Genomic DNA, 26,952 nt, shown 5'->3' on the forward strand with positions numbered 1-26,952 from the left:
GGACAATCGCTTGAACCCGGGAGGCAGAGGTTGTAGTGAGCTGAGATTGCGCCACTGAACTCCAGCCTAGGCGACAGAGCAAGACTCCAACTCAAAAAAACAAATAAATAAATAAATAAAATTTAAAAAATAAATAAAAAGAGAAAGAATCACACAAATTCCTTTAATTTTATTTTCTTTCAGTTTTTTCTTTCTTTTCTTTTCTTTTTTTTTTTTTTTGAGACAGGGTCTCACTTGGTTGCCCAGGATAGAGTGCAGTGGTAAGATCACAGCACACTGTAGCCTCGAACTCTTGGGTTCAAGTGATCCTCCTTCCTCAGCCTTTCAAGTAGCTGGGAATATAGGTGTCATTGCCTGGCATATTAAAAAAAATTTTTTTTTTTTTGGTAGACATAACCTTGCTATGGTGCCCAGGATGGTCTTGAACTCCTGGGCTCAAGTGATCCTCCTGCCTCAGCATCCCAAAGTGCTGGGATTACAGGTGTGAGCCACCATGCTCTGCTTCAACTCTATCACATTTGTTATTTTTCTTGAGACAGGGTCTTGCTCTGTCATCCAGATGGGAGTACAGTGGCACAATCACAGCTCACTGCAGCCTCGAACTCCCCTGCTTAAGCGATCTTCCCACCTCAGCCTCCCAAGTAGCTGGGATTACAGGCACGTGCCACTGTGCCTGGCTTTTTTATTTTGTAGAGACAGGGTCTCACTATGTTGCCAGGCATGGTCTTGAACTCCTGGACACAAGTGATCCTCCCACCTCAGCCTCTCAAAGTGCTGGGATTACAGGTATGAGCCATCGCACTTGGCCTTAAATATACTGGATTTGTTTATCTCTGAGATGGAATCTCGCTCTGTCGCCCAGGCTGGAGCACAGGGGCATGATCTCGGCTCACTGCAACATCCACTTCCCGAGTTCAAGCAATTCTCCTGCCTCAGCCTCCCAAGTACCTGGGACTACAGGCGCCCACTACCACGCCAGCTAATTTTTGTATTTTTAGTAGATACAGGGTTTTGTCATGTTGGCTAGGCTGTTCTCGAACTCTTGACCTTAAGTGATCCTCCCGCCTCGGCTTCCCAAAGTATTGGGATTACAAGTGTGAGCCACCATGCCCAGCCATACTATTTAATGGAGATGCCAAAGCACTCCTAAACTCAGTCATTCAAGAAGTGTATGACATGATTCCACATGCCCACACTATATAGTCTACAGTGGTGAATAAGACTGGGATGGTCTCTACTGGCCTGCCTGCCTTTTTACTTGTGGGATTTCAGGGCTCCTTTTCTAGAGTGCAATGTCACTCCAATAGTATTTGACCTGCCCCACTGTGCTCCCCAGATCCTCTCAATGCTCCCCAGCACAACAACTACTGGAAGAGCTGTGGACTATGAAGCAGGCTGGATACTGGAGAGGAAGGAGTGTGTGACATGGTCCAGATGCACTTCTTTCCACAGGTGTGCCTGTGGACACTGGGGCTATTATTTTGCCTATATTATAGACACTATGAGAAATGATGGTCAGAACGCGTAATCAGCTTTCATTCTAGGACACTATCATCTTGAACCCAAATTAAAATAAATGATCTACCAGCATCCGGTCTTAAACATTTTCTCCACTGAAGCCTTGCTTAAAATTCTTCAGTATTTCCTCACTACTTTATTATTTTTTGAGTTCGGGTCTCAGTCTGTTGCGTAAGCTGGAGTGCAGTGGCGCAATCTCAGCTCACTGCAGCCTCTAACTCCTAGGCTCAAGTAATCCTCCTTCCTCAGCCTCCTAAGTAACTGGGACTACAGGCACATGCAACCACCTGGTGGCTAATTTTTTATTTTTATAGAGATGGGGTCTGGCTATGTTGCTTGGGCTGGTCTCTAACTCCTGGCCTCAAGTGATCTTCCTGCCCTGGCCTCGCAAAGTGCTGGGATTGCAAGCGTGAGTCACTATGCCTGGCCCTCACTAGTTTTCAAGTTAAAAAAAAAAAGTCTAGGTAGGGCACAGTGGCTCATGCCTCTGGGAGGCCAAGTCAGGTGGATCATGAGGTCAGAAGATCGAGACCATCCTGGCTAACACAGTGAAACCCCATCTCTACTAAAAATACAAAAAATTAGCCAGGTGTGGTGGCGGGCACCTGTAGTCCCAGATACTCGGGAGGCTGAGGCAGGAGAATTGCTTGAACCCAGGAGGCAGAGGTTGCAGTGAGCCAAGATCATGCACTGCACTCTAGTCTGGGTGACAGAGCAAGACTCTGTCTTAAGAAAAAACTTGTCAAGTTGATTTGGTTTGGCTATGTCCCCACCCAAATCTCATCTTCAATTGTAACTCCCATAATTTCCATGTGTTGTGGGAGGGACCCCATGGTAGATAATTGAATCATGGAGGTGGTTTCCCCATACTGTTCATGTGACAGTGAATACATCTCACAAGATCTGATGATTTAATAAGGTGTTTCCCCTTTCGCTTGGCTCTCATGCTCTGTTGCCTGCCACCATGTAAGATGTGACTTGCTCCTTGTTGCCTTCTGTCATGATTGTAAGACCTCCCCAGCCACATGGAATTGTGAGTCCATTACACCTCTTTTTCTTAATAAATTATCCAGTCTTGGGTATGTCTTTATCAGCAGCATGAAAATGGACTAATATACAGGCTAACCTCAAAATTCATATGGAAATGCAATAGACCTAGAATAGCCCAGGTATTCTTGAAAAAGAACAAATTTGGAGGCCTCATACATCCTAATTCCGAAACTTACTACAAAGCTACAGTAATCAAGATAGTGTGGTATTGGCATACATTTACATCATGGTCAACTGATTTTTTTTTTTTGAAACGGAGTCTCGTTCTGTCACCCAGGCTGAAGTGCAGTGGCGCCATCTCAGCTCACTGCAACCTCTGCCTCCTGGATTCAAGCAATTCTCTGCCTCAGCCTCCTGAGTAGCTGGGATTACAGGTGCCCACCATCACACCTGGCTAATTTTTTGTATTTTTAGTAAAGACAGAGTTTCACCATCTTGGCCAGGCTGGTCTTCAACTCCTGACCTCATGATCCACCAGCCTTGGCCTCCCAAAGTACTGGCATTACAGGCATGAGCCACCACGCCCTGCCTGGTCAACTGATTTTCAACATGGATGCCAAGACAATTCAATGAGGAAAGAATAGGGTCTTCAACAAATGCTGTTGGGACGACCTGAAATTCACCCACAAAAGAATGAAAATGGACCCCTACTTTACATTATATACACAAATGAACTCAAAATAGATCATAGACCTACTCATAAAAGCTCCAGGTACAAAACTTGCAGGGGCAAGTTTTTGAATTTTTTTTTTTTTTTTTTTTTTTTGAGCCAGAGTTTTGCTCTGTCGCCCAGGCTGGAGTGCAGTGGCGTGATCTTGGCTCATCAGCTCACTGCAACCTCTGCCTCGTGGGTTCATGCCATTCTCCTGCTTTAGCCTCCCGAGTAGCTGGGACTACAGGCGCCCACCACCACGCCTGGCTAACTTTTTGTATTTTTTTTAGTAGAGACGGGGTTTCCCCCTGTTAGCCAGGATGGTCTCAATCTCCTGACCTCGTGAACCACCTGCCTTGGCTTCCCAAAGTGCTGGGATTACAGGCGTGAGTCACTGGGCCCGGCCCAAGTTTTCTAATTTTCTACAGAAGAAAGTAAATCTTCATTATAATGTGTTATGCAATGGTTTCTTAACCATAACATCAAAAGCACAAGCAAAAAAACTAAAAATGGAGAACTGAATTTTATCCAAATCAGACACTTGTACTTCAAAGGATACCATAAAATAAGTGAAAGACAGCCCACAGAATGGGAGAAAATATTTGCAAATCACACAAAACTTAACTTATATCCATAATATATAAAGAAGTCTTACAACTTAACGATAAAAAGTCAACTCAAGGCCAGGTGCAATGGCTCATGCCTGTAATCCCAGCACTTTGGGAGGCCAAGGTGGGCGGATCATAAGGTCAAGAGATTGAGACCATCCTGGCCAACATGGTGAAACCCTGTCTCTACTAAAAATACAAAAATTAACTGGGCATGGTGGTGCACGCCTATAGTCCCAGCTAGTGGGGAGGCTGAGGTAGAAGAATCACTTCAACCCAGAAGGTGGAGGTTGCAGTGAGCCAAGATCATGCCACTGCACTCCAGCCTGGCGACAGAGCGAGACTCCGTCTCCAAAAAAAAAAAAAAAAAAAAAAAGCAACTCAATTTAAAAAATAGGCAAAAGGGTCAGGTGCAGTGGCTCATATCTGTAATTCTCACACTTTGGGAGGCTGAGATGGGAGAACTGCTTAAGCCCAGGAGTTTGAGACCAGCCTGGGCAACATAATGCGACCCTGTCCTCTATCAAAAATTTAAAAAATTAGCCAGGTGTGGTGGTGTGAGCCTGTGGTCCTAGCTACTTGGGAGTCTGAGGTGGGAGGATCACCTGGGCCTGGGAGCTTCAGGCTGCAGTGAGTTGTGATCACACTGCTGCACTCCAGCCCAGGTAACAGAGTAAGACCCTGCCTCAAATTAAAAAAATAAAAAGGAAAAATATTTGAATAGGCATTTCTCCAGAGTAGTTATACAAATGGCCAATAAGCACATGAAAAGATGTTCAACATTACTAGTCATTAAGTGTTGGGAAAAAGGCTTATGGGGTGCCTGCATAAACTGGCCATAAAAATATGGGACAATAAGTTGTGCAAAGCCACAAGAGGCCTCTGAGGAGGAAGTTCTTCTTATCACTATTATGTTCCGATGCTCTGAGCGCATCCTGCTCTCCTATCTACAAACACTGTGCTCAAGAAGAAGGATGCTCCTCTGAAGCACTGGAATGTGGCTAGATATGCAGGCTCCTAGTTAAGCCCGCTCCCACCAGCTAACTAAAGATATGCTGTTTGAGTACAAAGGAGATTCACTTAAACTGCCACTGCTACAGATTATGTGTATGACGTACTGCCTCCCTTTCACTGTTTTGCTCTGAACATCTGCTTCTTAGATCTAAGTGACTGTACTCAGTAAATAGTGTGAAGACCAGAACTCTGGGCCTTTTGCAGCCTCCATTTTGTGACTGGCTTCCTGGATCCCACCTTTATGAACTCAACCTGTCTCTTCTTATTCCTTTGTTGCCACCGGACTTCGGATACCCTATGGATGGTGTTGAGGCTGGTCCCCAACATTATGGAGCCCAATGTGGGGCCCAAAAGAATCCAGTGAAGGAACACTCGAGCGTGTTAAATGGAGGATCGACAGAAAAAGGACTCACCAGGACGAAAAGGTTTTAAGCTCTGCAGGTAAGCGTGGCACTCCAAGAAAGCTAGGGACACAAATTGGACAAACTGAAAGTAAGTACGCCATGTATTTGAGCTTGCTATGGCAGCTCTTGAAGCATGGTGGGGTAAAAGTTGATACGAAAAATCTTATGGATTTGTTTTATGCTGTGGAACAACTTTGCCCTTGGTTCCTGGAACAGAGAACTTTGGAATTGAAAGATTGGGAAAGAGTTGGAAAGGACCTTAAAAGAGCACATAGAAAGGGAAAGGAAATTCCTTTTCCTGCTTGGTCAGTTTGGTCATTAGGTGCGTGCAGCACTGGAGCCTTTTCAGATAGATGATGAGGCTGAGTCAGGGGAGGAGAGGCAGGAGTTTAATGATCAGGCCTCTGAACCGCCTCTACCAAGTACTAAGAAAAAGGGAGAGTCCAGAGTGTTGCTGCAAGTCCAGGACCCCGAACGGAGGGACTGGCTGAAGCCATGGCGAAGAACATAAATTGTGAAGATTTCATGGACATTTGTTAGTTCCCCAAATTAATACTTTTATAATTCCTTATGCCTATCTTTACTGCAATCTCTGAACATAAACTGTGAAGATTTCATGGACATTTATGACTTCCCCAATCAATACTCTTAATTTCCTATGCCTGTCTTTACTTTAATCTCTTAATCCTGTCATCTTCCTAAGCTGAGGATGTATGTTGCCTCAGGACCCTGTGATGATTGTGTTACCTGCACAAATTGTTTGTAAAGCATGTGTGTTTGAACAATATGAAATCTGGGCACCTTGAAAAGAACAGGATAAAAGCAATTTTCTGGGAACAATGGAGATAACCATAAAGTCTGACTGCCTGAGGGGCCGGGCAGAACAGAGTCATATTTCTCTTCTTTCAGAAAGCGAATAGGAGAAATATGGCTGAATTCTTTCCTCAGCAAGGAATAACCCTGGGAAAACAAATGCATTCCCAGGGAGAGGTCTGTAAAATGGCCACTCTGGGAGTGTCTGTCTTACGCAGTTGTAGATAAGGGATGAAATATGCCCAGGTCTCCTGCAGTGCCCTCAGGCTTGCTAGGATTAGGAAATTCCAGCCTGGCAAATTCTAGTCAGACTGGTTGTCTGCTCTCTAACCCTGTTTCCTGTTGCAGGACATGGACCTTCATCAGTAATTCTAGTTTCACCCTTATGATCTTGCTCTGCCTCTCTTCCCCTGTGATATTTTATTGTCTTTGAAGTATGTCATCTCTGTGACCCACTCCCTATTCATACAACCCTCCCCCTTTGAAATCCATAATAAAAACTTGGTTTTGTGGCTCAGGGGCATCACAGAACCTGCCAAAATGTGATGTCACCCCAGAGACGCAGTTGTAGAATTTATCTCTTTTGTACTCTTTCTCTTTATTTCTCAGACCAGCCGACACTTACGGAAAATAGAAAAGAACCTACGTTGAAATATCGGGAGCTGGTTCCCCCAATACCAGAGGTGATTTCTGCCAATACCCCCACTCTCCCTAAACCTATGCAGAAAATTGTTCAGCCCACAGCTCCTTCAGAGAAATGTCTGGAATGGCCACCTCCTCCTCAGCCGAGTGAGTGCAGGAGGAGGGAGCCTGAAACTCGGCTCGCCGCGCCCATTACTGCCCAACCCACAGTTCACTATGGTGAAGGAGCAATTCAGGCTCGCCCTGAAGTATCCTGTTTGGGTCGAACAGTGACAGCTCCCTCAGGAAAACTTGGGGGTGCTCCATGAAATAGTTAAAAAACTACTAGAAAAAGGATATATTTCACCCACTTTCTCTCCTTGGAATTCCCCAGTATTTGTGATTTTTAAAAAATGTACGGTAGACGGCGCAGGCTGACTGACTTGCGGGAGGTCAACACTGTAATTCAACTGATGGGAGCTTTACAACCAGGACTCCCATCCCCCACCATGCTCCCTAAAGACTGGCTGCTTGTTATTATAGATTTAAAAGATTGCTTCTTTACAATTCCTTTAGCAGAGACAGATTTTGAAAAATTTGCCTTTACTATTCCTGCCATTAATAACAAAGAACCTGCAGCCAGATATCATTGGAAGGTTTTATCCCAAGGTATATTAAACAGTCCCACAGTTTGTCAAACTTTTGTAGGCAAAGCTATCCAGCTTGTTGGAGATTAATTTCCAGATTGTTACATCATTCATTACATGAATGACATACTATGTGCAACAGAAAAATAGAGACCAACTTATTCAACATTATTCATCTTTGCAAAAGGCAATTACAAATGCTGGATTGCTTATAGCACCTAACAAAATTCAAACAACACTTCCTTTTCAATATTTGGGGATGCAAGTACAAGATAGAGCCATTAAGCCTCAAAAGGTTCAAATCAGAAAAGATTCTTTAAAAACCTTAAATCATTTTCAAAAATTGTTAGGAGATAATCATTGGATTCAGCCCACCTTAGGAATTTCTACTTATGCTATGTCTAATATTTTCTCAATATTGAGGGGAGATTCCAACTTACACAGTAAAAGAGAATTAATACCCATGGCTATGAATGAGTTAAGAGTAACTGAAAAAAAGTTCAGCAAGCCCAGGTCAGTAGGATTGACTCAGTCTTCCCTTTTCAATTCATTGTGTTCCCTACTTCACACGCCCCAACGGGGGTTATTGTTCAAAATAATGATTTGGTTGAATGTTCTTTTTTGCCACATAATACCATGAAAACACTTACAGTATATGTAGATCAGATGACAATTTTAATTGGACAGGCTCGTATGCAAATTGTTAAACTTTGTGGCACTGAGCCCAATAAGATTATAGTTCCAAAAAATAAAAATCAGGTTAAACAAGCATTTATTAACTCAGTTACATGGCAAGTTGATTTAGTAGACTTTATTGAATGTATTGATAATCATCATCCTAAAAATAAAATTTTACAGTTCTTAAATTTAACTACATAGGTTCTTCCAAAAATTACTCAGGATGCCTCTTTGGAAGGAGCCATGATTGTTTTTACTGATGGTTCCAGTACTGGGAAAGTGGCATATATGGCACTTTGTGATAAAGTTATCCACACTAATTTTTCCTCAGCCCAAAGAGCTAAATTACAGGCAATGATTGCAGTATTAGAAGATTTTAATCAGCCAGTTAATACTGTTTCAGATTCAGCTTATGCTGTATAAGCTACTCGGCATATTGAAATTGTTTTAATTAAATATATTATTGATAAACAGCTTTATCAATTGTTCAACTCTTTATAAACAGCTGTGCATGCTAGGGATTTTTCTTTCTATATAAGCCATATCCGAACACATACCAATCTTCCAGGACCCTTGACTGAGGCTAATGAGCAAGCTGACTTGTTGGTTTCCCCCATACTTACTAATGCCCAAACTTTCCGCTCATTAACACACCTTAATGCAGCAGGACTTAAAAACAAGTATCAAATTATGTGGAAACAGGGCCGGACACGGTGGCTCACGTCTGTAATCCCAGCACTTTGGGAGGCCGAGGCGGGTGGATCATGAGGTCAGGAGTTCGAGACCATCCTGGCTAACATGGTGAAACCCCGTTTCTACTAAAATTACAAAAAATTAGCCGGGCGTGGTGGCGTACGCCTGTAGTCTCAGCTACTTGGGAAGCTGAGGCAGGAGAATGGCGCGAACCCGGGAGGCTGAGCGGAGCTTGCAGTGAGCCGAGATTGTGCCACTGCACTCCAGCCTGGGCGACAGAGCGAGACTCCGTCTCAAAAAAAAAAAAAAAAAAAAAAATACGTGGAAACAGGCCAAGGACATTGTACAACATTGTCCTCAGTGCCAGGTACTAAAACTAGCGCATCAAGGAAATGGTGTTAACCCTCGAGGGTTGGCACCTAACATGATCTGGCAAATGCACATCACCCACATTCCTGCATTTGGCACACTTTCTTATGTCCATGTGACCATAGATACATATTCTCATTTTATACGGGCTACTTGTCAAACCAGCAAGACAACAACACATATAAAAAGACACTTGCTTTCCTGTTTTACTGTCATGCGAATTCCACAAAAATTAAAAACAGACAATGGACCAGGCTACTGTAGTAGATCTTTCCAAACATTTTTAAAACAATGGAGCATTGAACACAGTACGGTTATCCCCTATAATTCTCAAAGGCAAGTGATTGTTGAGCGAGCCAACTGAACCTTAAAAATGCAATTACATAAATAGAAAATTGGGGGAGATATGGAATATTCCACCCCTCATATGCAATTACAGTTGGCTCATTACCTTAAATTTTTTTAACATCTCCCGGAATCAGGTTACTACAGCAGCTGAACAGCATGTAACAGGACAGAAGGTAAATGTTCATGAAGGAAAACCTGTGTGGTGGAAGGACTTTAAAACAAAGACCTGGGAAAGAAGGAGAGTTATAACATGGGGAAGAGGGTTTGCTTGTATTTCCCCAGAAGAAAACCAGTTTCCAGTTTGGCTACAAGATATCTTAAATTCTATGATGAGCAAAACTCCAAAGAAGAGAAAAGGGTTTTGGAACCAAGATCTCTACCCCCTAGCATGCTTGATGGCTCGAATGAACATTTCAGCCGACCAGATGAAGACCAACAAAACCTGTCAAGCAAGCCCACCAACTTGGGGACAGATCAAGTGGCTGACCCACCTTGCAGAAGAAAACCTGAAAACACAACAAAAACCACTAACCTCAAGTAACCTGACGGTAGCTATGATTGCGGTAATTACTATGGCAGTAAGTCTCCCTGTGGCTACAGCTGACCAAAATTATACCTATTGGGCATACGTCCTATTTCCGCCATTAATTAGGCCTGTTACATGGTTGGAACCCCCGGTTGAGGCTTATGTTAATAATAGTGTTTGGATGCCTGAGCCTACAGATACTCATGAGCCCTCTCACCCAGAGGAGGAAGGAATGTTAATAAATGTGTCCATGGGTTATCAGTTCCCCTGCTTTGCATAGGGCCGGCTATCGGTTGCCTAAAAGGCTACGGACAACAGTGGCTAGTTAAAATTCCAGGTCATAATCAAACACCAGTATCCTATCATTTCTTTTATAGATGGAGCCCGGATCATTCAGAGTTCAGTTCAATTGTAACAGTTTAAGCCCAGAAAAGAGAGGTGTCAATAACCTCAACAATGGTCAAAGGATTTAGAAATATTGATTTGAAAGGACTGCATCTCCTTTTTTTTTTTTCTTTTTTTTTGAGACAGAGTTTCACTCTTGTTGCCCAGGCTGGAGTGCAATGGCACAATCTCGGCTCACTGCAACCTCTGACCCCCAGAGTTCAAGGGATTCTCCTGCCTCAGCCTCCCAAGTAGCTGGGATTACAGGCATGCGCCACCACATCCTGCTAATTTTTGTATATTTAATAGAGACGGGGTTTCTCCATGTTGGCCAGACTGGTCTCGAACTCCCAACCTCAGGTGATCCACTGGCCTCGGCCTCCCAAAGTGCTGGGATTACAGGCGTGAGCTACTACTCCTACCAGGATTGCATCTCTGATCACGCTGTGGTATCGCAAAATAATTCCTATGGAATCATCATTGATTGGTCCTCTAAGGGGACCTGTGCAGTTAATTGTACCAATCAGAATGATAGATGCAAGACAGGACTAAAAAAGGAACTATACTATCAAAGAGATGACACTGCTTACACTGAAAAATGTGCCCAGTTTCCCATAATTTCGACCGATTTTGGTATAGCTGGCCTACATCCAAAAATGATTAATCCAATAATAGGCCCTGAACATCCCAAATTATGGAAGTTAATCAAGGCCCAATCTCATATTCGGGTTTTGGAAGAAAAATACTATCTTGAGGGAAAAGGTGAGAGACTTCAAATTGTGTATCACTTTTCAATTTGTGTATCAGTTCCCACCAGCTAACTAAAGATATGCTGTTTGAGCACAAAGGAGATTCACCTAAACCGCCACTGCTACAGATTAAGTGTGTGAGGTACAGCCTCCCTTTGACTGTTTTGCCCTGAACATCTTCTTCTTAGATCTAAGTGACTGTGCTCAATAAATAGTGTGGAGACCAGAACTCTGGGCCTTTTGCTGCCTCCGTTTTGCAACTGGCCCCCTGGCTCCCACCTTTATGAACTCTCTGTAGTCCTAGCTGCTCGTGGCTGAGGTGGGAGGATACCTTGAGCTGAGGAGCTTGAGGTTGCAGTGAACCGGGACTGCACTACTGCCTTCCAGTCTTGGCGGTGAGAGCCTATCTCAAAACAAACAAACAAAAAAAGTGTAAATTTACAGAAGAGTTGCAAAGGCAGTACAAAGTGCTTTCTTATAATTCTCATTAAACTTTCCTTAATGTTATATATATATGACTATAGTACAATTTTCAAAATTAAGAAATTAAAGCTAGTACAATACTATTTACTAAATTGCAGACTTTATTTGGATTTCCTCAGCGTTTCTGCTAATGTCTTCTTTCTTTGTTTGAGACAGGGTCTCACTGTCACCTAGGCTGTAGTGTGATGGCGTGATCTCGGCTCACTGCAACCTCTGCCTCGATCCTCCTACTTCAGCCTCCCAAGTAGCTCAGACTACAAGCGTGTACCACCACACCTATCTAATTATTGTGTCTTTTTGTAGAGATGGGGTTTCACCATGTTGCCCAGGCTGGTCTTGAACTCCTGGACTCAAGCAATCCACCCTCCTCTGCCTCCCGAAGTGCTGACATTACAGGCGTAAGCCACTGCACCCAGCCTAATGTCTTCTTTCTGTTACAGGATCCAGCAGAAGATTCCACATCTGGAGATCTTCTTCTGTCTTTATATCTATCACCGACATTACCTACCCTTTAAAAATTTTGTAAAAGGCATAAATTTGAAAAATATATCCTCATTAATCTAATTCAAGTCATTGATAAAACTATTTAACAGGATAGGGTTACCTAGCATAGACTAGATCAGTGGCTCTCAACCACAGCTGCATGTTAGAATAACTTGAGTATAGTTTATATACTCAGGTATATAAACTATATACTTGAGTACATAGTTTATATACTTTTTTTTTTTTGTAGAGATGGGGTTTCATATGTGATCCAGGCTGGTCGTGAACTCCGGAGCTCAAGCGATCCATCCACCTTGGCCTCCCAAAGTGCTGCCATTACAGGTGCGTGCCACCACGCCCAGATGATTTTTGTATCTTTTATATAGAGTTAGGATCTCACTATGTCGCCCAGGCTGGTCTCAAACTCCTGGGCTCAAGCGATCCACCCGCCTTGGCCTCTCAAGGTGCTAGGATTATAGGCTTCAGCCACGGTGCCCAGCCCCCCTCGGTACAGTTTAAAAATTCTGATATACAGATTGTGCCTCAGACCAATTAAATCAGTCTCTGGTAGTGGGAACTTGATATCAATTTTTTTTTTTTTTTTGAGATGGAGTCTCGCTCTGTTGCCCAGGCTAGAGTACAGCAGTGCGATCTTGGCTCACGGCAACCTCTGCCCCTTGGTTCAAGCAATTCTCATGCCTCAGCCTCCCAAGTACCTGGGATTACAGGCGAGCCCATGCCCAGCTAATTTTTGTATTTTTAGTAGAGAATGGGTTTCACCATGTTGGCCAGGCTGGTCTTGAACTCCTGGCCTCAAGTGATCCGTTGGCCTCGGCCTCCCAAAATGCTAGGATTACAGTTGTGAGCCATCATACCTGGCCAGATGTCAATATTTTTAAAGCTTCACAGCTCATTCCAATGTGCAGCCAAGAGTGACAACCACTGCCTGCATGTCAGTGGTTAACAAAACTTCAGCCCGTTTCACTAACATGTAGCCTTTAGGTATGGTTATTCAACCAATTAAACATTCAGTATACATTTCTTCAAAAAGCCGCTGTGAGAGATTATCAAATGTCTAACTTTAATGAGGACATATCAATAATGGAATTTGATCTACCATTCTAGGAATTCTAACAAGAAGGATGTATTAGTCTGCCATGACTTTCTTTACTACTAAACCCAGACTGATTCTTCACGATCAGTAATCTTTCTCTAAATTAGTAGTTCTCTACCAGGGGGATTTTGTCCCCTCCGCCAACATTTGACAATGAATGGTTGGAGGCATTTTGGTTGTCACAACTGAAGGAGGGAGGGGGGGATGCTACTGGCATCGAGTGAGTAGAGGCCAGGTATGTTGCTAAACAGTCTACAACGCACAGGAGAGTCCCCCACAACAAAGAATGATCCATCCCCAAATGTCAACAGTGTTGAGATTGAGAAACAATGTCCTAAATTCCAAGTCCCATAGGAAAAGTTTGGTTCACAAAGACTACTTTCATTGCTTTCATAATTTCAGCTAGAAAAAGCAGAATTCCTTATGCTGTATTTTCTCGTCTTAATAATATCTACCTCCCCAGGTCTGGATTCCTAGAACAACATTAGGGATATAAAAGTAAAGGAGTCCTGAAATTTACTGATTATCACAAACTTCAACAGTGCTAACTTCTCCAAGCTCTCAGGTTTTCTGTTTGTTTTGTTTTGTTTTGTTTGAGATAGGGTCTCCTTTTGTCCCCAAGGCTAGAGTGCAGTGGTGCTATCATAGCTCACTGCAGTCTTGGACTCCTGGGCTCAAGAGATCCTCTCCCTTCAGCCTCCTGAGAAGCTTGGACTACAACAGGGGTGTCCAATGTTTTGGCTTTCTTAGGCCACGTCAGAAAAGGAAGTGTCTCAAGCCATACATATAAAACATACTAACACTAATGACAGCTGATGAGCTAAAAACGACAACGGCAAAAACACTGCCAAAAAAAAATCTCATGTTTTAAGAAAGGTCATGAATTTGTGTTGGGCCTCATTCAAAGCCGTCCCGGGCCGCATGCAACGTGCAGGCCATGGGTTGGACAACTTTGGACTACACAACGATGGCCAGGGATACACAACGATGGCCAGCTAATTTTTTAGTTTTTTTTTAATAGAGATGAAGTCGATGTTGCCCAGGCTGGTCTTCAACTCCTGATCTCAAGCAATCCTCCCACCTTGGCCTCCCAAACTCCTGGGATTACAGGTGCGAGCATCATGTCCAGCAAAGCTCTCAGTCTTGTACCTCTAGGTGGTTTTGGTAGAAATTATGCAGGTAATTTACAATTTTTTTTTTGTTTTTGAGACGGAATTTTGCTCGTTGCCCAGGCTGGAGTGCAGTGGCGCCAACTCAGCTCACTGCAACTCCCGCCACCCAGGTTCAAGCGATTCTCCAGCCTCAGCCTCTTGAGTAGCTAGGATTACAGGCACGTGCCACCAAGCCCAGCTAATTTTTGTATTTTTTTTTTTTTTGAGACAGAGTTGTGCTCTGTTGGCCAGACTGGAGTGCAGTGGCACAATCTCCACTCATTGCAACCTCTGCCTCCTAGGCTCAAGCAATTTTCCTGCCTCAGCCTCCCGAGCAGCTGGGATTACAGGGGTGTGCCACCACGCCCAGCTAATATTTGTATTTTTAGTAGAGACAGGGTTTCACCATGTTGGCCAGGTTGGTCTTGAACTCCTGACCTCAGGTAATCCACCCGCCTCGGCCTCCCAAAGTGCTGGGATTATAGGCGTGAGCCATCGTGCCCGGCCTGTATTTTTAGTAGAGACAAGGTTTCATCATGTTGGCCAGGCTGGTCTCGAACTCCTGACCTCAGATGATCCACCCACCTCGGCTTCCCAAAGTGCAGGGATCACAGGCATGAACCACTGAGTCCAGCTGCAATATACACTTTTTAAACCTCCCCAGCTTTGAACGCCCTCTTAGCTCTTCTATAATGGAGAAAGCAAGAAAGAAGGAAATACAGTAGTCCCCCTTATCCTTAGGATATCCACTGCAGGACTCCCAGGTGATGCCTAAAACCATAGAGTACTGATCACTAAAAATATATACACACACACACACACACACACACAATTTTTTTCCTATAGGTATATACCTATAATCAAGTTTAATTTATAAATTTTGCACAGTAGGAGATGAACAACAATAGCCAGTAAGAAAATAGTAGAACAGGCCGGGTGCAGAGGCTCACGCCTGTAATCCCAGCACTTTGGGAGGCCGAGGCAGGCGGATCATGAGGTCAGGAGATCGAGACCATCCTGGCTAACACAGTGAAACCCAGTCTCTACTAAAAATACAAAAAAAAAAAAAATTAGCCGGGCATGGTGGTGGGCGCCTGTAGTCCCAGCTACTCAGGAGGCTGAGGCAGGAGAATGGCATGAACCCAGGAGGCAGAGTTTGCAGTGAGCCAAGATGGCACCACTACACTCCAGCCTGGGCGACAGAGCAAGACTCCGTCTCAAAAAAAAAAATAGTAGAACTGGGCTGGGCACAGTAGCTCATGCCTGTAATCCCAGCACTTCAGGAGGCTGAGGTGGGTGGATCACATGAAGTCAGAAGTTCGAGACCAGACTGACTAACATGGTGAAACCATCTCTGCTAAATATACAAAAAATTAGCCGAGCATGGTGGCGCACACCTGTAATCCCAGCTACTGGGGAGGCTGAGGCAGGAAAATTGCTTGAACCCGGGAGGGGGAGGTTGCAGCGAGCTGAGGTTGCAGCAAGGCGAGATTGCGCCACTGCACTCCAGCCTGGGCGACAGAGTGAGACCCCGTCTTGCGGCAGGGGGGGTAGGGGGATGGAAAGAAAATAGTACAACTAGAACAACATACCATAATAAAAGTTATGTGAATGTGGTCTCTTTCTCAAAATATCTCATTGAACTGTGCTCATCCTTCTCGTGTTGATGTGAAATGACAAAACATTTACAAGATGAGATAAAGTGAGTGACTTAGGCACTCACTAATGTGATATAGTGTTCATCTACTATCAATCTTCTGGACCTTCTGACTATGCCTAAGGGAGATCATCTGTTTTGGGTGATGCTGAATCACTGAGTCAGGCCAATGTCCACAGTTGGATGTCAAAAGCAGATGATGTCAATGACTAACCGATGGGTAGCACATACAGCATGGTTATGTTGATTCACATCTACGACAGGGTGGTGCAAAATTTCATCACGCTACTTAGAACAGTGGACAATTTAAAACTTAAACTACTATGGAAGGGACTATGATTACTTCTTAGGGTAGTGGATATTCTAGATACTCTTTAGCAAATTGGACTTCAGGCTGTATTTGAGAAGTTTCAAAAAACTTCACAAATGCATGTTAAGTGTATACATATGACCAGGGTTAACATCCTAGAATTACAGGGCTCAATAGCACACCCATGAGGTACTGACCTCAATCCAACTGTATATTTACATTATGGTTCTGATGTGGCGATGCATAAAGATAAAAACTTAAAGGAAAAAATATACCAGCACAATTGGTATTTCTGGGTGATGATGTTGCAGATAATTACGTTTCTTGATTTTCATTTCTAATGTTAACAATTAGCAATATTAATAATGTTTATAAAATACTGTCCTAACTTTATTAAGGTGTTCATGCTAACATTTGAGATTTCATATTTTCAAATTTGGGTTGTTCACCCAGTAAGTATAATGGAAATATTCCAAAATAAAAAAAACCTCAAATCCAAAACACTTGTTCCCAAACATTTTCATTAAAAAAAAAAGAAAAACTCGGCCGGGTGCGGTGGCTCAAGCCTGTAATCCCAGCACTTTGGGAGGCTGAGACGGGCGGATCACGAGGTCAGGAGATCGAGACCATCCTGGCTAACACGGTGAAACCCCGTCTCTGCTAAAAAATACAAAAAAAACCCAACTAGCTGGGCGAGGTGGCGGGCGCCTGTAGTCCCAGCTACTCGGGAGGCTGAGGCAGGAGAATGGTATAAACCCCGGAGGCGGAGTTGCAGTGAGCTGAGATCCGGCCACTGCACTCCAGCCTGGGCGACAGAGCGAGACTCCGTCTCAAAAAAAAAAAAAAAAGAAAAGAAAAACTCAACCTGTACCCAAACAAAAACCTCAAATTTCTTCCCTCGTTAAATAAAAAAAATCATTTATAGACTGTTACAACATAGCAGTTGCCATAACTTGTCAAATGTAAACCCTGACCATACTCCAGTAAATTTTATCTTAAAAAAAAAAGTTCCGCACACCTGTAGTCCCAGCTACTGAGGAGGCTGAGGCAGCGGTAGGATCCCTTGAGCACAGGAGCTACTCTCTAGCCTAGCCAACATAGTGAAAGCAGGTCTCTAAAAAAAGAAATTAAAAAAAAAAAAAATTAAATATTTTAAACCTTATTTTATTTTAGAGACAGGGTCTCGCTCTCTTGCCCAGGCTGGAGTGCAATGGTGTGATCACGGCTCACAGTAGCCTCAAACTCCTGGGCATGCCACCATGGCCCAGCTGATTTTTCTTATTTTTCGTAGAGATGGGGTCCTGCTATGTTGACCAGGCTGGTCTTTAACTCCTGGGCTCAAGTAATCCTCCTGTCTCAGTTGCCCACTGTGTTGGGATTACAGGCATGAGCCACGGTGCCCAGCCTGAAACCTCATTTTAAAAGTTTATATCACACCAGGACCCCAAGATGGAGTCAGCTGTACCAGTGAAGGAGAAGAAACTCCTGGATGTCAAACTAGTGGAACTGCCAAACTAAATATTAATGCATGATCTCACACAAGAAGGCACTGTTGGAGAGTTCAAAGAGGTTACTATAGGTATTACAACAAGTACTCCAACGTGAAGAAACGGGGCTTGATGGGAATTCTGTGGTGCTGGCAGCTTCTGTGCTTTTCAGCTACTGCCTTTCTGAAAAGGAACACAAGCATGGGCAGCTACAGAAGTAAACCTGAAGAGGGCCATTGCGGAGCGCTGGCTCCTGGATAATCTCCCTAGTTTAATGTCAGCTGATTAGCAACCTTAATTCCCTCTGCATCCCGATTTTTCCCTTGTCATGTAACATATCATATTTACAGGCTTCAGGGATTAAGAAGTGAATATCCTTGGGGAAACCATTATTCTATCTTCGTTGGTTCAAATAATTCAGGGTTTGTTCATTCAGTGAAGTCATTTTATTGAGCATTTAATATATTTTAACTTCTGGTACGCTCTTACAGTCACAAAATAACAGAATCCTATCTCATTTGCTTATATGTAGCTGACAATTCATTAATCAGTATAGTTACTGAAAGTTACTTGAACACAGAGACCATAGGTAAGTAACTCTCCCTATACACTGGTGTAGTGAAATTTCATTAAAGGCTCTTTTCTTCTTTGACACACAGTTATGCTGCTGATGAGAAATTTTACTATGAAAACAATGTGATATAGTGAAAAAAGTTAGTTAGGTTTTTTTTTTTTTTTTGAGACGGAGTCTCGCTCTGTCACCCAGGCTGGAGAGCAGTGGCGCGGACTCGGCTCACTGCAACCCCACCTTCCGGGTTCAAGCAATTCTCCTGCCTCAGCCTCCTGAGTAGCTGGGACTACAGGCGCCCGCCACCACGCCCGGCTAATATTTGTATTTTTAGTAGAGACGGGGGGTTTCACCATGTTGGCCAGGATTGTCTCGATCTCTTGACCTTGTGATCCACCAGCCTCGGCCTCCCAAAGTGTTGGGATTACAGGTGTGAGCCACCGCGCCCAGCCCTATCTTATTATTTCACACACCAACCCTGGAGGCATGTTTGGAGTTGCCTAATTTTCATGTACACTTTTTGATAAGGAACTAAGAAAAATAGCTTGCTGAAAACAAGGGAGACTGAGTCCAGAACTGAATGAGAAGCACATGGTTTCTTCATCCTCTATCACCAGGCTGCCTAACGAGGCTGAAGAAGTACTATCCATAAGTAGCGCGTCAAGGGCAAACAAACAAAATCGCATATGGACACTAGTGTGAAATTCGAGAAATCCGAGGCGGGTTAACAACAGCAAGCAGATCACCAGGCCGATCTTCCTCGGGTCCCAGGTTGGCACCACAACGCCCGGGAGGAATCCCCACGGAGGCGCACCGGTCCTACCGGCCTCACTCCCTACCTCCTGGAGGTCCGGAGTCCCGCTCCTTTCCCTCAGCGATACATCCCCCGTGCCGGTCCACTCCCTCACCGTGAGTCGAGGACTACTTCTCCAGACCAGACGACTGACACACGCTGCCAAGGTCCGGCCCCAAAGCGCCCGTCCTGCCACTGCGTAAAAGGCTCGGGTCATCCGGCCGGAAACGACTCAACGCGCAGCCGCCGCGGCCTCCAACCACCGGCCGGCAGAGGGGCGCTAGGCAGCCCTCGATCCGCTCGCCGGGGTCCTGTGGAGGAGGAGGCGAGCCGCAGCGCCGCAGGAACGAGCCCAGGGAGGTAGGTTGTCGTGGGACTCGGCCCGCCACCCTGGCAATTCCAGTCAACCGGCACGCCAGACTCGCTTTGCCGGCCCATTCCTCTCCTGCCCCTGCAGCCGACAGGAATGGAACAGTCCCGCGGCGGGGGGACTATGGAAGGCGCACGCGCGAGGGTTGGAGAGTCGAGGGGGGCGCTGTGCTGGCAGCGGCTGCTTTGGCGGCGGTTGGTGGCCGTGGGGGCGGGAAGAGGAGGTGGAGGAGGCTTGGGCTCGCGCAGCTTAAGGTATGCGTGAGGGCCTGCGCCGGAGCCGGCTTGACAGGGCCTGAGGGGGAGTGGGGGACTGGGCGAGGAAGTTCCCGTGGGTGAGCGCGTACGGGCTGGCTGGCGCGCTGGGCGGCCGAAGGTGGTGGTTGGTGGGAGCAGCCAGCGACTAGCCCGTAGACACTCGTACGCTTGCGGGCGGGCGTGCGCGCTACGCGGCCGGAGTCGGGCGGAGCGGGGGACGGTGGGGAAGAACGCGAGGAGGGAGGAGTGGGAGGTTGGGGGGGGGGCGCTAGGCGCCTTTCGTTCTCTCTCTCTCTGGAGGAGCAGCCGCCGCCACCGCCGCCACTCTGCTGCCGCCGCTCCCGCCGCCATTTTGGGTTCGCTTTGCGGAGGGGAGACGATCCCAGTCTCGGTTGCGGGACCCGCCTCCCCTCAGTTTGCCCCCTTTAGCCTCCACCTTTCCCTTCTCCTCTCTCGCATTTCCGCCAGTCAGCTTGCCCGCTGGCCGCCTCCTGACAAGCGGGAGGGATCCGCCGTGGACCCAGGGAAGCGGAGGAGCCTGGCGGCCACCCCCTCTTCCCCACTTCCCTGCACTCTCGTCGCTCTCGGCCTCGGCCTCCGACACGGTGAGTAGAACGATTTGGGCAGGCCTTCGGGCCTAAGCACTCTCAGCGATTGAATCCTGTGCTTCCTGGGAGCCACTGTCATCTCCCGGACCTGGACCTCCGGGAGAGCAGTGGTGAAGATGGGGGAGGGGAGAGCAGGGAGGGGGATCCTGAGCCTACCGGGAAGTCCCTCCAGGCGGGGTGAAGGGGTGTCCCTGACAGGCGGACTCCCGGAGGGGGCTGGAAAGTAAGCGAGTGGAGGCGGAGTCGTCTGTGCCCCTGACAGATTAGTTTGTGTTTGTAGGCATGATCGGAGCCTCCCCCATAGTCCAGTTTGTGTGTGTTTAATTAAGGGATAAGAGTGGTCGAGGACACGATCCTGAGAGGGGAGTTTACCTGTGTGACAAGGTCTGTGGTGTCCCTGCCGCGTTGAACGGTATGTAGGAACGGCAGGATGATCTCAGTGTTGTAAGTTTAATAAATGTCACTGATTAGTTTGTACATGGAAAGAGGTGTTTTTGGTCTAGAAGACAGATGGTCTGTTGATGTGTAGCGGCTGTGTTGGTGTGTGTATGCGAGGATGGAAAGTGTTTCCGGAAGAGTTTGCCTGTATTTGTGTAAGTGTAATGGAGTTCCCCTTATAAGTTAGCTTATTTCTTGAATAAATGTTGGGAGGTTCCTTGCAGGTTGATGTGTGTGTGTATTTTAGGGATTGGGAGCCCCTAGTTACTTGCTGAGAAAGAGTGGCAATGGTAGTGTTCTATACAGCATGTGTCTGTGAGGTCATGGCGGGGAGAAACTTGGCATATCCAGTTGTGGTCTTAATAGTTTGTGCCTTTGGTTAGAGTGAGTTGTATAAATGTGAAGGCCCAAAATATCTTTAACAGAATCATTGCTACAAAGCTGTAAAGAATGGGTGACCTTATTCGTTGTCGCGGGTTTATAGTAATAGTTTACAAATACAATAAGAAAGCGCTTTCAATTTCTTTGTGATACTAAATCTCTGTGAAAATGGTAGGATGCTTTCTTCCATTTTACAAAATAGTTAATTTAGGCATAAGGAGAGAACAACTCCAAGGCCGCATATTAAATTGGTGACAAAGTTGAGACTGTACCTCCCATATTTTCACTACTACTGCAGCAGTATATTCAGTATACCATGGTGCCTCAGGAAGTCTTTGTCGGCAAATCTGAGTATGTTGGAAAGATAGGAGCACATATGACTGGTTGGATTGTATTTGGAGGAGACCGATTGTGTCAGATATGTATGTGGAAAGTAGATGTCCTTGCCCGGTCTGACCTGTATGAAATGCATATCCATGGCTATATTATTTTGTTTATGGGGGAAGCAGAGCATTTCTGACACTTGAGGTTGTATGTGTGAGGGAGAGAAGGCTTCCACAGCTTAACCTCTACCAGAGCAGCTGCATGGGTGCTGACAGCTTAACTTGAAATCTGTGGGAGGAAGGATCCTTTTTCATTCATTCAACAAATATTTGTTGACTACCTGTTCAATAAATCGTCCATGCCTTGGGGTGAGGATAATCAAGATGTCTCTGTAAATAGCCTGGATGCAATATGAGGGGAATTGTGTTGACAGTGGTAGATATTAAGTTGAGTGAAGCAGTGTGGAATTAAAATCAGAGAACTGTTTTTGGGTTCTGGTGATTGTTAATATATGTACCTGTGAATGTTGGAACTTCTTGGCTGGGCTGAAGGAATCCTTTGAAAGATTGATTTCATATAGTAAGAATCCCCTCTGTGAATATGAGGGAAGAGTGCATGAACTAAGCCAACTTAATTGTATTCTTCTGGAAAATGGGATGTTTCTTGATAGGCTAGATTAGTGGTTCTTAAAAGTTTTTGGGGGTCATTTATCCTTCTGAGAATCTGATGAAAGACACTGGGCCCTCAAGTTAGAAGATGAGCATAAGCACAATCACATGATTTATACGTATGATTTTAGGAACTTAAAGTGTAATGAAATAGAGCCAATTTATATTTAGGTCTCATTTGAAAACCTTTCATTTTCTTTGTTCGGGTGTGTGGATGTTAGTATGAGTTTAAGGTGAAGGAGTCTATGATAGTATTTGAACATGTTGACAGGAGAACTTTAGGATCTGTGTTTTTTATGTATTCTTTTTATCGTCTGCAAACTTATTTCTGCAGTGTTAGTAAACAATTCTGTATTTGCTAAAAGGGGAAGCTAATATAGCACGAGTATCTGTGGCTTTGTTCTTTGTCAGTATCTTTTTGTTCTCAAACTCTGAGAAGCGCCTTTTTTTCAGTTTTGGATTGGGCCTGAGGTGATTTGAAGCTCCTATCTTGGAGTTTAGCTTAGTTATAACAAACACTGAGTTAAGCCTATGCAGGAGACACAAAGATTAATACATGGTCTCTGTGCTTGAAGAGATGCTACTTTTCTGTGGTTGAAGAGATGATGTGAATTGTATGATGGTGGCAGCTCTCAAAAGGACAAGGAAAAGGGAAACATATTCCTAGAAGTTTAAATTTTATAACCCAATTGCAAAGACTTTTTGTCACTACTTATTCTTAGAAATAACCATAAAGTGTGTACACTCTGTATGGAACTTCGTACTTTAAAAAAATATGTTTTGTATCGTCTGGTGTTTTTGTACAAAGGAACTGTTGGTTTGAAAAGAAGGCAAACATCATTTGTGTTCCTTAGCTGTTTTGGGATATATTTCCACAGTGAGTTTATGTAAAAAGGTCTTAATGTCATTTTTGGGTATACATACGTGTAGAAAGCCCTCCTGATATAAAATCCAGTAGCTATTTGACAGACTACCCATTAATTTAGTACTAGAAATTAAAAATAATTACTGTACTTTTAAAAGAACAAGAAATTGGTCAGGTGGGGTGACTCATGCCTGTAATCCTACCACTTTGGGAGGATGAGGTGGGCGGATTGTCTGAGCTCAGAAGTTCAAGACCAGCCTGGGCAACATGGTGAAACCCCGTCTCTACTAAAATACAAAAAATTAGCCGCATGTATTGGAGTGCACCTGTAGTCCCAGCTACTAGGGAAGCGGAGGCACGAGAATTGCTTGAACCAAGAATTGCTTGAACTGGGATGGGGAAGTTGCAGTGAGCTGAGATCACGCCACTGCACTCCAGCCTGGGCATCAGAGCAACACTGTCTCTCACACACACACACACACACACACACACAAAAGAGCAGGAATTTCAAAAAGGTGTTTTAATAGGACAGATTATAGGATTCAGTGAGATAATGGAGAAGTTTTAGGAAAAATGGTCTGTTAGTCCTTTCTCTCTATTGACATGGCCCCTGTGTAAGAATACTATGTAAATTTGTGAAAAGTTTAATATTTTCTCTAAATTTTTAATGGGTAGTAGGTTCATGGTGTTGTTTTTCTCAAAACATACATGTGATATGTGTGTGTAGTGTGTATATATGTGCATGTATGTTTATATAGTTTATTTTTTTAATAGCGATTAGGTCTTGCTATGGTTTTGTTTTTGTTTTTGAGAGTTTCACTCTTGTCGCCTGGCTGGAGTACAGTGGCGCAATCTTGCCTCACTGCAGCCTCCACCTCCCAGGTTCAAGTGATTATCCTGCCTCAGCTTCCCAAATAGCTGGGATTACAGGTGCGTGCCAACACGCCCTGCTGATTTTTGTATTTTTAGTTGAGACAGGGTTTCACCACGTTGGCCAGGCTGGTCACGAACTCCTAACCTCAAGTCGTCCACCCGCCTCGGCCTTCCAAAGTGCTGGGATTACAGAAGTGAGCCACTGCACCTGGCCCAGGTCTTGCTATGTAGATCAATCTGGTCTCAAACTCCTGGCCTCAAGCCATCTTCCTTTCTCAGCCTCCCAATTTGCTGTGATTACAGGCCTGAGCCAGCATGCCCAGCCGAAATTTTTACCTGGTTACCAAATCAAAGATTTTCTCCAAAATGAACTGGAATAGCCTTACTGTGTTAATGTTGCCTTGGTGGGGACGCCTAAGTCTTGGAACTAAATTGAGGTAGTTATGACAGTTCTCTTTTTAAAGCTGATCAGTATTTCACTTGTGTTTTAGAAGTCCAGTGTACTTTAAAGTAGGACCAACCATCTCTTTTTTCTCTCTCTTTTTTTTTTTGAGACGGAGTCTTGCTCTGTAGCTCAGTTTGGAATGCAGTGGCATGATCTCGACTCACTGTAGCCTCTGCCACCTGGATTCAAGTGATTCTCCTGCCTCAGTCTCTTGACAGCTGGGTTTACAGGCACGTACCACCACGCCTGGCTAATTTGTATATTTTTAGTAGAGACAGGCTTTCACAGTGTTGGCCAGTAGCCAGGCTGGTCTCGTACTCCTGACCTCAAGTAATCCACCTGCCTTGGCCTCCCAAAGTGCTGGGATTACAGGTGTGAGCCCCCGCACCTGGTCAAACCCATCTCTTTCATTAAATCACCTTATTTTGGTTCAGAAACAAGACTGCCATGTACGTAGTGCTTAATTATGTGCCAAGCACTATTCCAGGTACTAAGATACAGTAATGGACAAAACAAGATCCCTGCTCCTCTATCTCAGGACTTAATAATTTGGGCATTTTCATTTTCCAATCTAGGATCTTTCAGTACTGGTATAGGATTCCTGAAGGAATTCCTGAAATATAATTATTTTTCTGCTAGAGCAAATCAATTTTTTTTGTTTTTGTTTTGAGATGGAGTTTCACTCTTTTCAGTCAAGCTGGTGTGCAATGGCGCAATCTTGGCTCACTGCAATCTCCGACTCCCGGGTTCAAGCAATTCTCCTGCCTCAGCCTCCCGAGTAGCTGGGATTACAGGCATTAGCCACCACGCTCGGCTAATTTTGTATTTTTAGTAGAGATGGGGTTTCACCAGGTTGGCCAGGCTGGTCTCGAACTCCTGACCTCAGGTGATCCACCACGCTCGGCCTCCCAAAGTGCTAGGATTACAGGTGTGAGCCACCATGCCCAGAAGAGCAAAATTCTTCTGTTGACAAAAATGTCTTTCCTCTGAGGAAAAGACACTATGTGCCTATGTTTTATCCAGGAATTCCACTGGATAGTTTGTCCTTTGGGATATCAGGGGATTAAATCCTCCTTTAAGAATCAATGTATTCGGCTGGGCGTGGTGTCTCATGCCTGTAATCCCTGCACTTTGGGAGGCCGAGGCGAGTGGATCACCTGAGGTCAGGAGTTGGAGACCAACCTGGCCAACATGGTGAAACCCTGTCTCTACTAAAATTACAAAAAATTATCCAGGTGTTGTGGCGGGTGCCTGTAATCCCAGCTACTCAGGAAGCTTGCGGCAGGAGAATCACTTGAACCTGGGAAGCAGAGGTTGCAGTGAGCTGAGATTGCACCACTGCACCCTATCCTGGGCAACAGAGCGAGACTCTGTCTCAAAAAAACAAAAACAAAAACTCTAACATGTAGAGTATGTAGATGTAGAAACAAAAGTAAAATGATTGTTGAAAAAATGTCTGTTTTTTATCTTCTAAATAGCTTTGTGTGTCAGAGATCAGAACGCTGATTTTTACATGATATCAAGAAACAGAATGCTAGATGGCTAGAATGGTCGTTACTTTCCTAGATATCCATTGTAGAGGAACACATAAGGTAAAACAAATGAATAAAAGTTTTTTAAAAAAAATGAGATATCCAAAGATTTGAAGCTCTTTACCCATTAACATGATAATCATTTCAACCTTGAAAATTTATAGAACAAGAGTCAGAACTCAGAACAAAGATCTCTGAGGAAGTAAAGATCAAGCTGCCTCCCAGTTTCTCATTTAGTCTGTCATTGGGCACTGTCAAACTGTCAAACTATATTTAGAGATTCTGGTTTTCATTTGGAGACTTAATGAGTCGTGTAGTATCTTGAATACACATATAAGATCTTGCCAGGTGGGGTGGCTCATGTCTATAATCCCAGCACTTTGGGAGGATGAGGTGGGAGGATCACTGAAGCCCAGGAGTTCGAGACCAGCCTGGGCAACATAGCAAGTCCCTGGCTCTATTAAAAAATAATAATAATCCTCAATGTAGAACTTTAAATTTATCCTCGTGTGTTGCATCCAGTTGATTTGAGAAAATGTAATTTTGAATTTTCCATCAATTGCATTGGCAGTCCCTTTCAGCACTACAGCTTTACATCATCTACAGATTTGTTAAGTATGTTCTCTTGGTCTTCTAACTCACTGATGGAGTTCTTAAATAGGTCAGGTCCAAAGATAGGGCCCTATGAAACGCTGTTGGAAACTTGTCTCTGACTCACTCTCTCTCTCTTTTTTTTTGAGACAGTGTCTTGCTCTGTCGCCTAGGCTGGAATGCAGTGACACGGTCTTGGCTCACTGCAATCTCTGCCTCTAGGAATCAAGAGATTCTCTCACCTCAGCCTCTCAAGTATCTGGGACTATAGGCGTGTGCGACCAAGCCCAGATAAATTTTTTTTTAGAGATATGTTGACATTTTGCCCAGGCTGGGAGACTTGTCTCTTGATTCCATTCAGTATTGTGAGGGTTTGGATAGGCCATCTACTTATAAAATCATTGGGCCAGACATGGTGGCTCACGCCTATAATCCCAGCACTTTGGGAGGCCAAAGCGGGTGGATCACCTGAGGTCAGGA

The 26,952-nt window shown here is 44.5% G+C and overlaps 2 protein-coding genes across 13 annotated transcripts in view; one reads left to right on the forward strand and one right to left on the reverse strand.

The window, feature by feature from the left end:
- Positions 1-19,359, reverse strand: part of DAP3 (death associated protein 3) — a 49,791-nt gene extending 30,432 nt beyond the window's left edge. For 2 of the 12 annotated variants that reach the window (XM_073008308.1, XM_073008309.1), the window contains exons 1-2: positions 19,236-19,342; positions 11,406-11,477 (exon numbers count right to left, since the gene is read on the reverse strand). Coding sequence is in view for 4 of the 12 variants with exons in the window: in XM_073008303.1 (XP_072864404.1) it covers positions 19,167-19,337 (171 nt within the window). In the remaining 8 variants the exon portion in view is untranslated. Of the gene's footprint in view, positions 1-11,405; positions 11,478-19,166 lie in introns of all 12 variants that reach the window. The other 10 variants (XM_073008311.1, XM_073008310.1, XM_073008307.1 and 7 more) reach the window with 8 other exon arrangements.
- A 289-nt stretch (positions 19,360-19,648) lies between these two features.
- YY1AP1 (YY1 associated protein 1) overlaps positions 19,649-26,952 on the forward strand; it is a 30,421-nt gene continuing 23,117 nt past the window's right edge. The window contains 2 exon segments of the mRNA XM_037997803.2: positions 19,649-19,744; positions 20,216-20,352. The gene's annotated coding sequence lies outside the window, so the exon portion shown is untranslated.

This window comes from Chlorocebus sabaeus, chromosome 20 (genome assembly GCF_047675955.1).
Source record: "Chlorocebus sabaeus isolate Y175 chromosome 20, mChlSab1.0.hap1, whole genome shotgun sequence".
NCBI classification, from domain to species: Eukaryota; Metazoa; Chordata; class Mammalia; order Primates; family Cercopithecidae; genus Chlorocebus; species Chlorocebus sabaeus.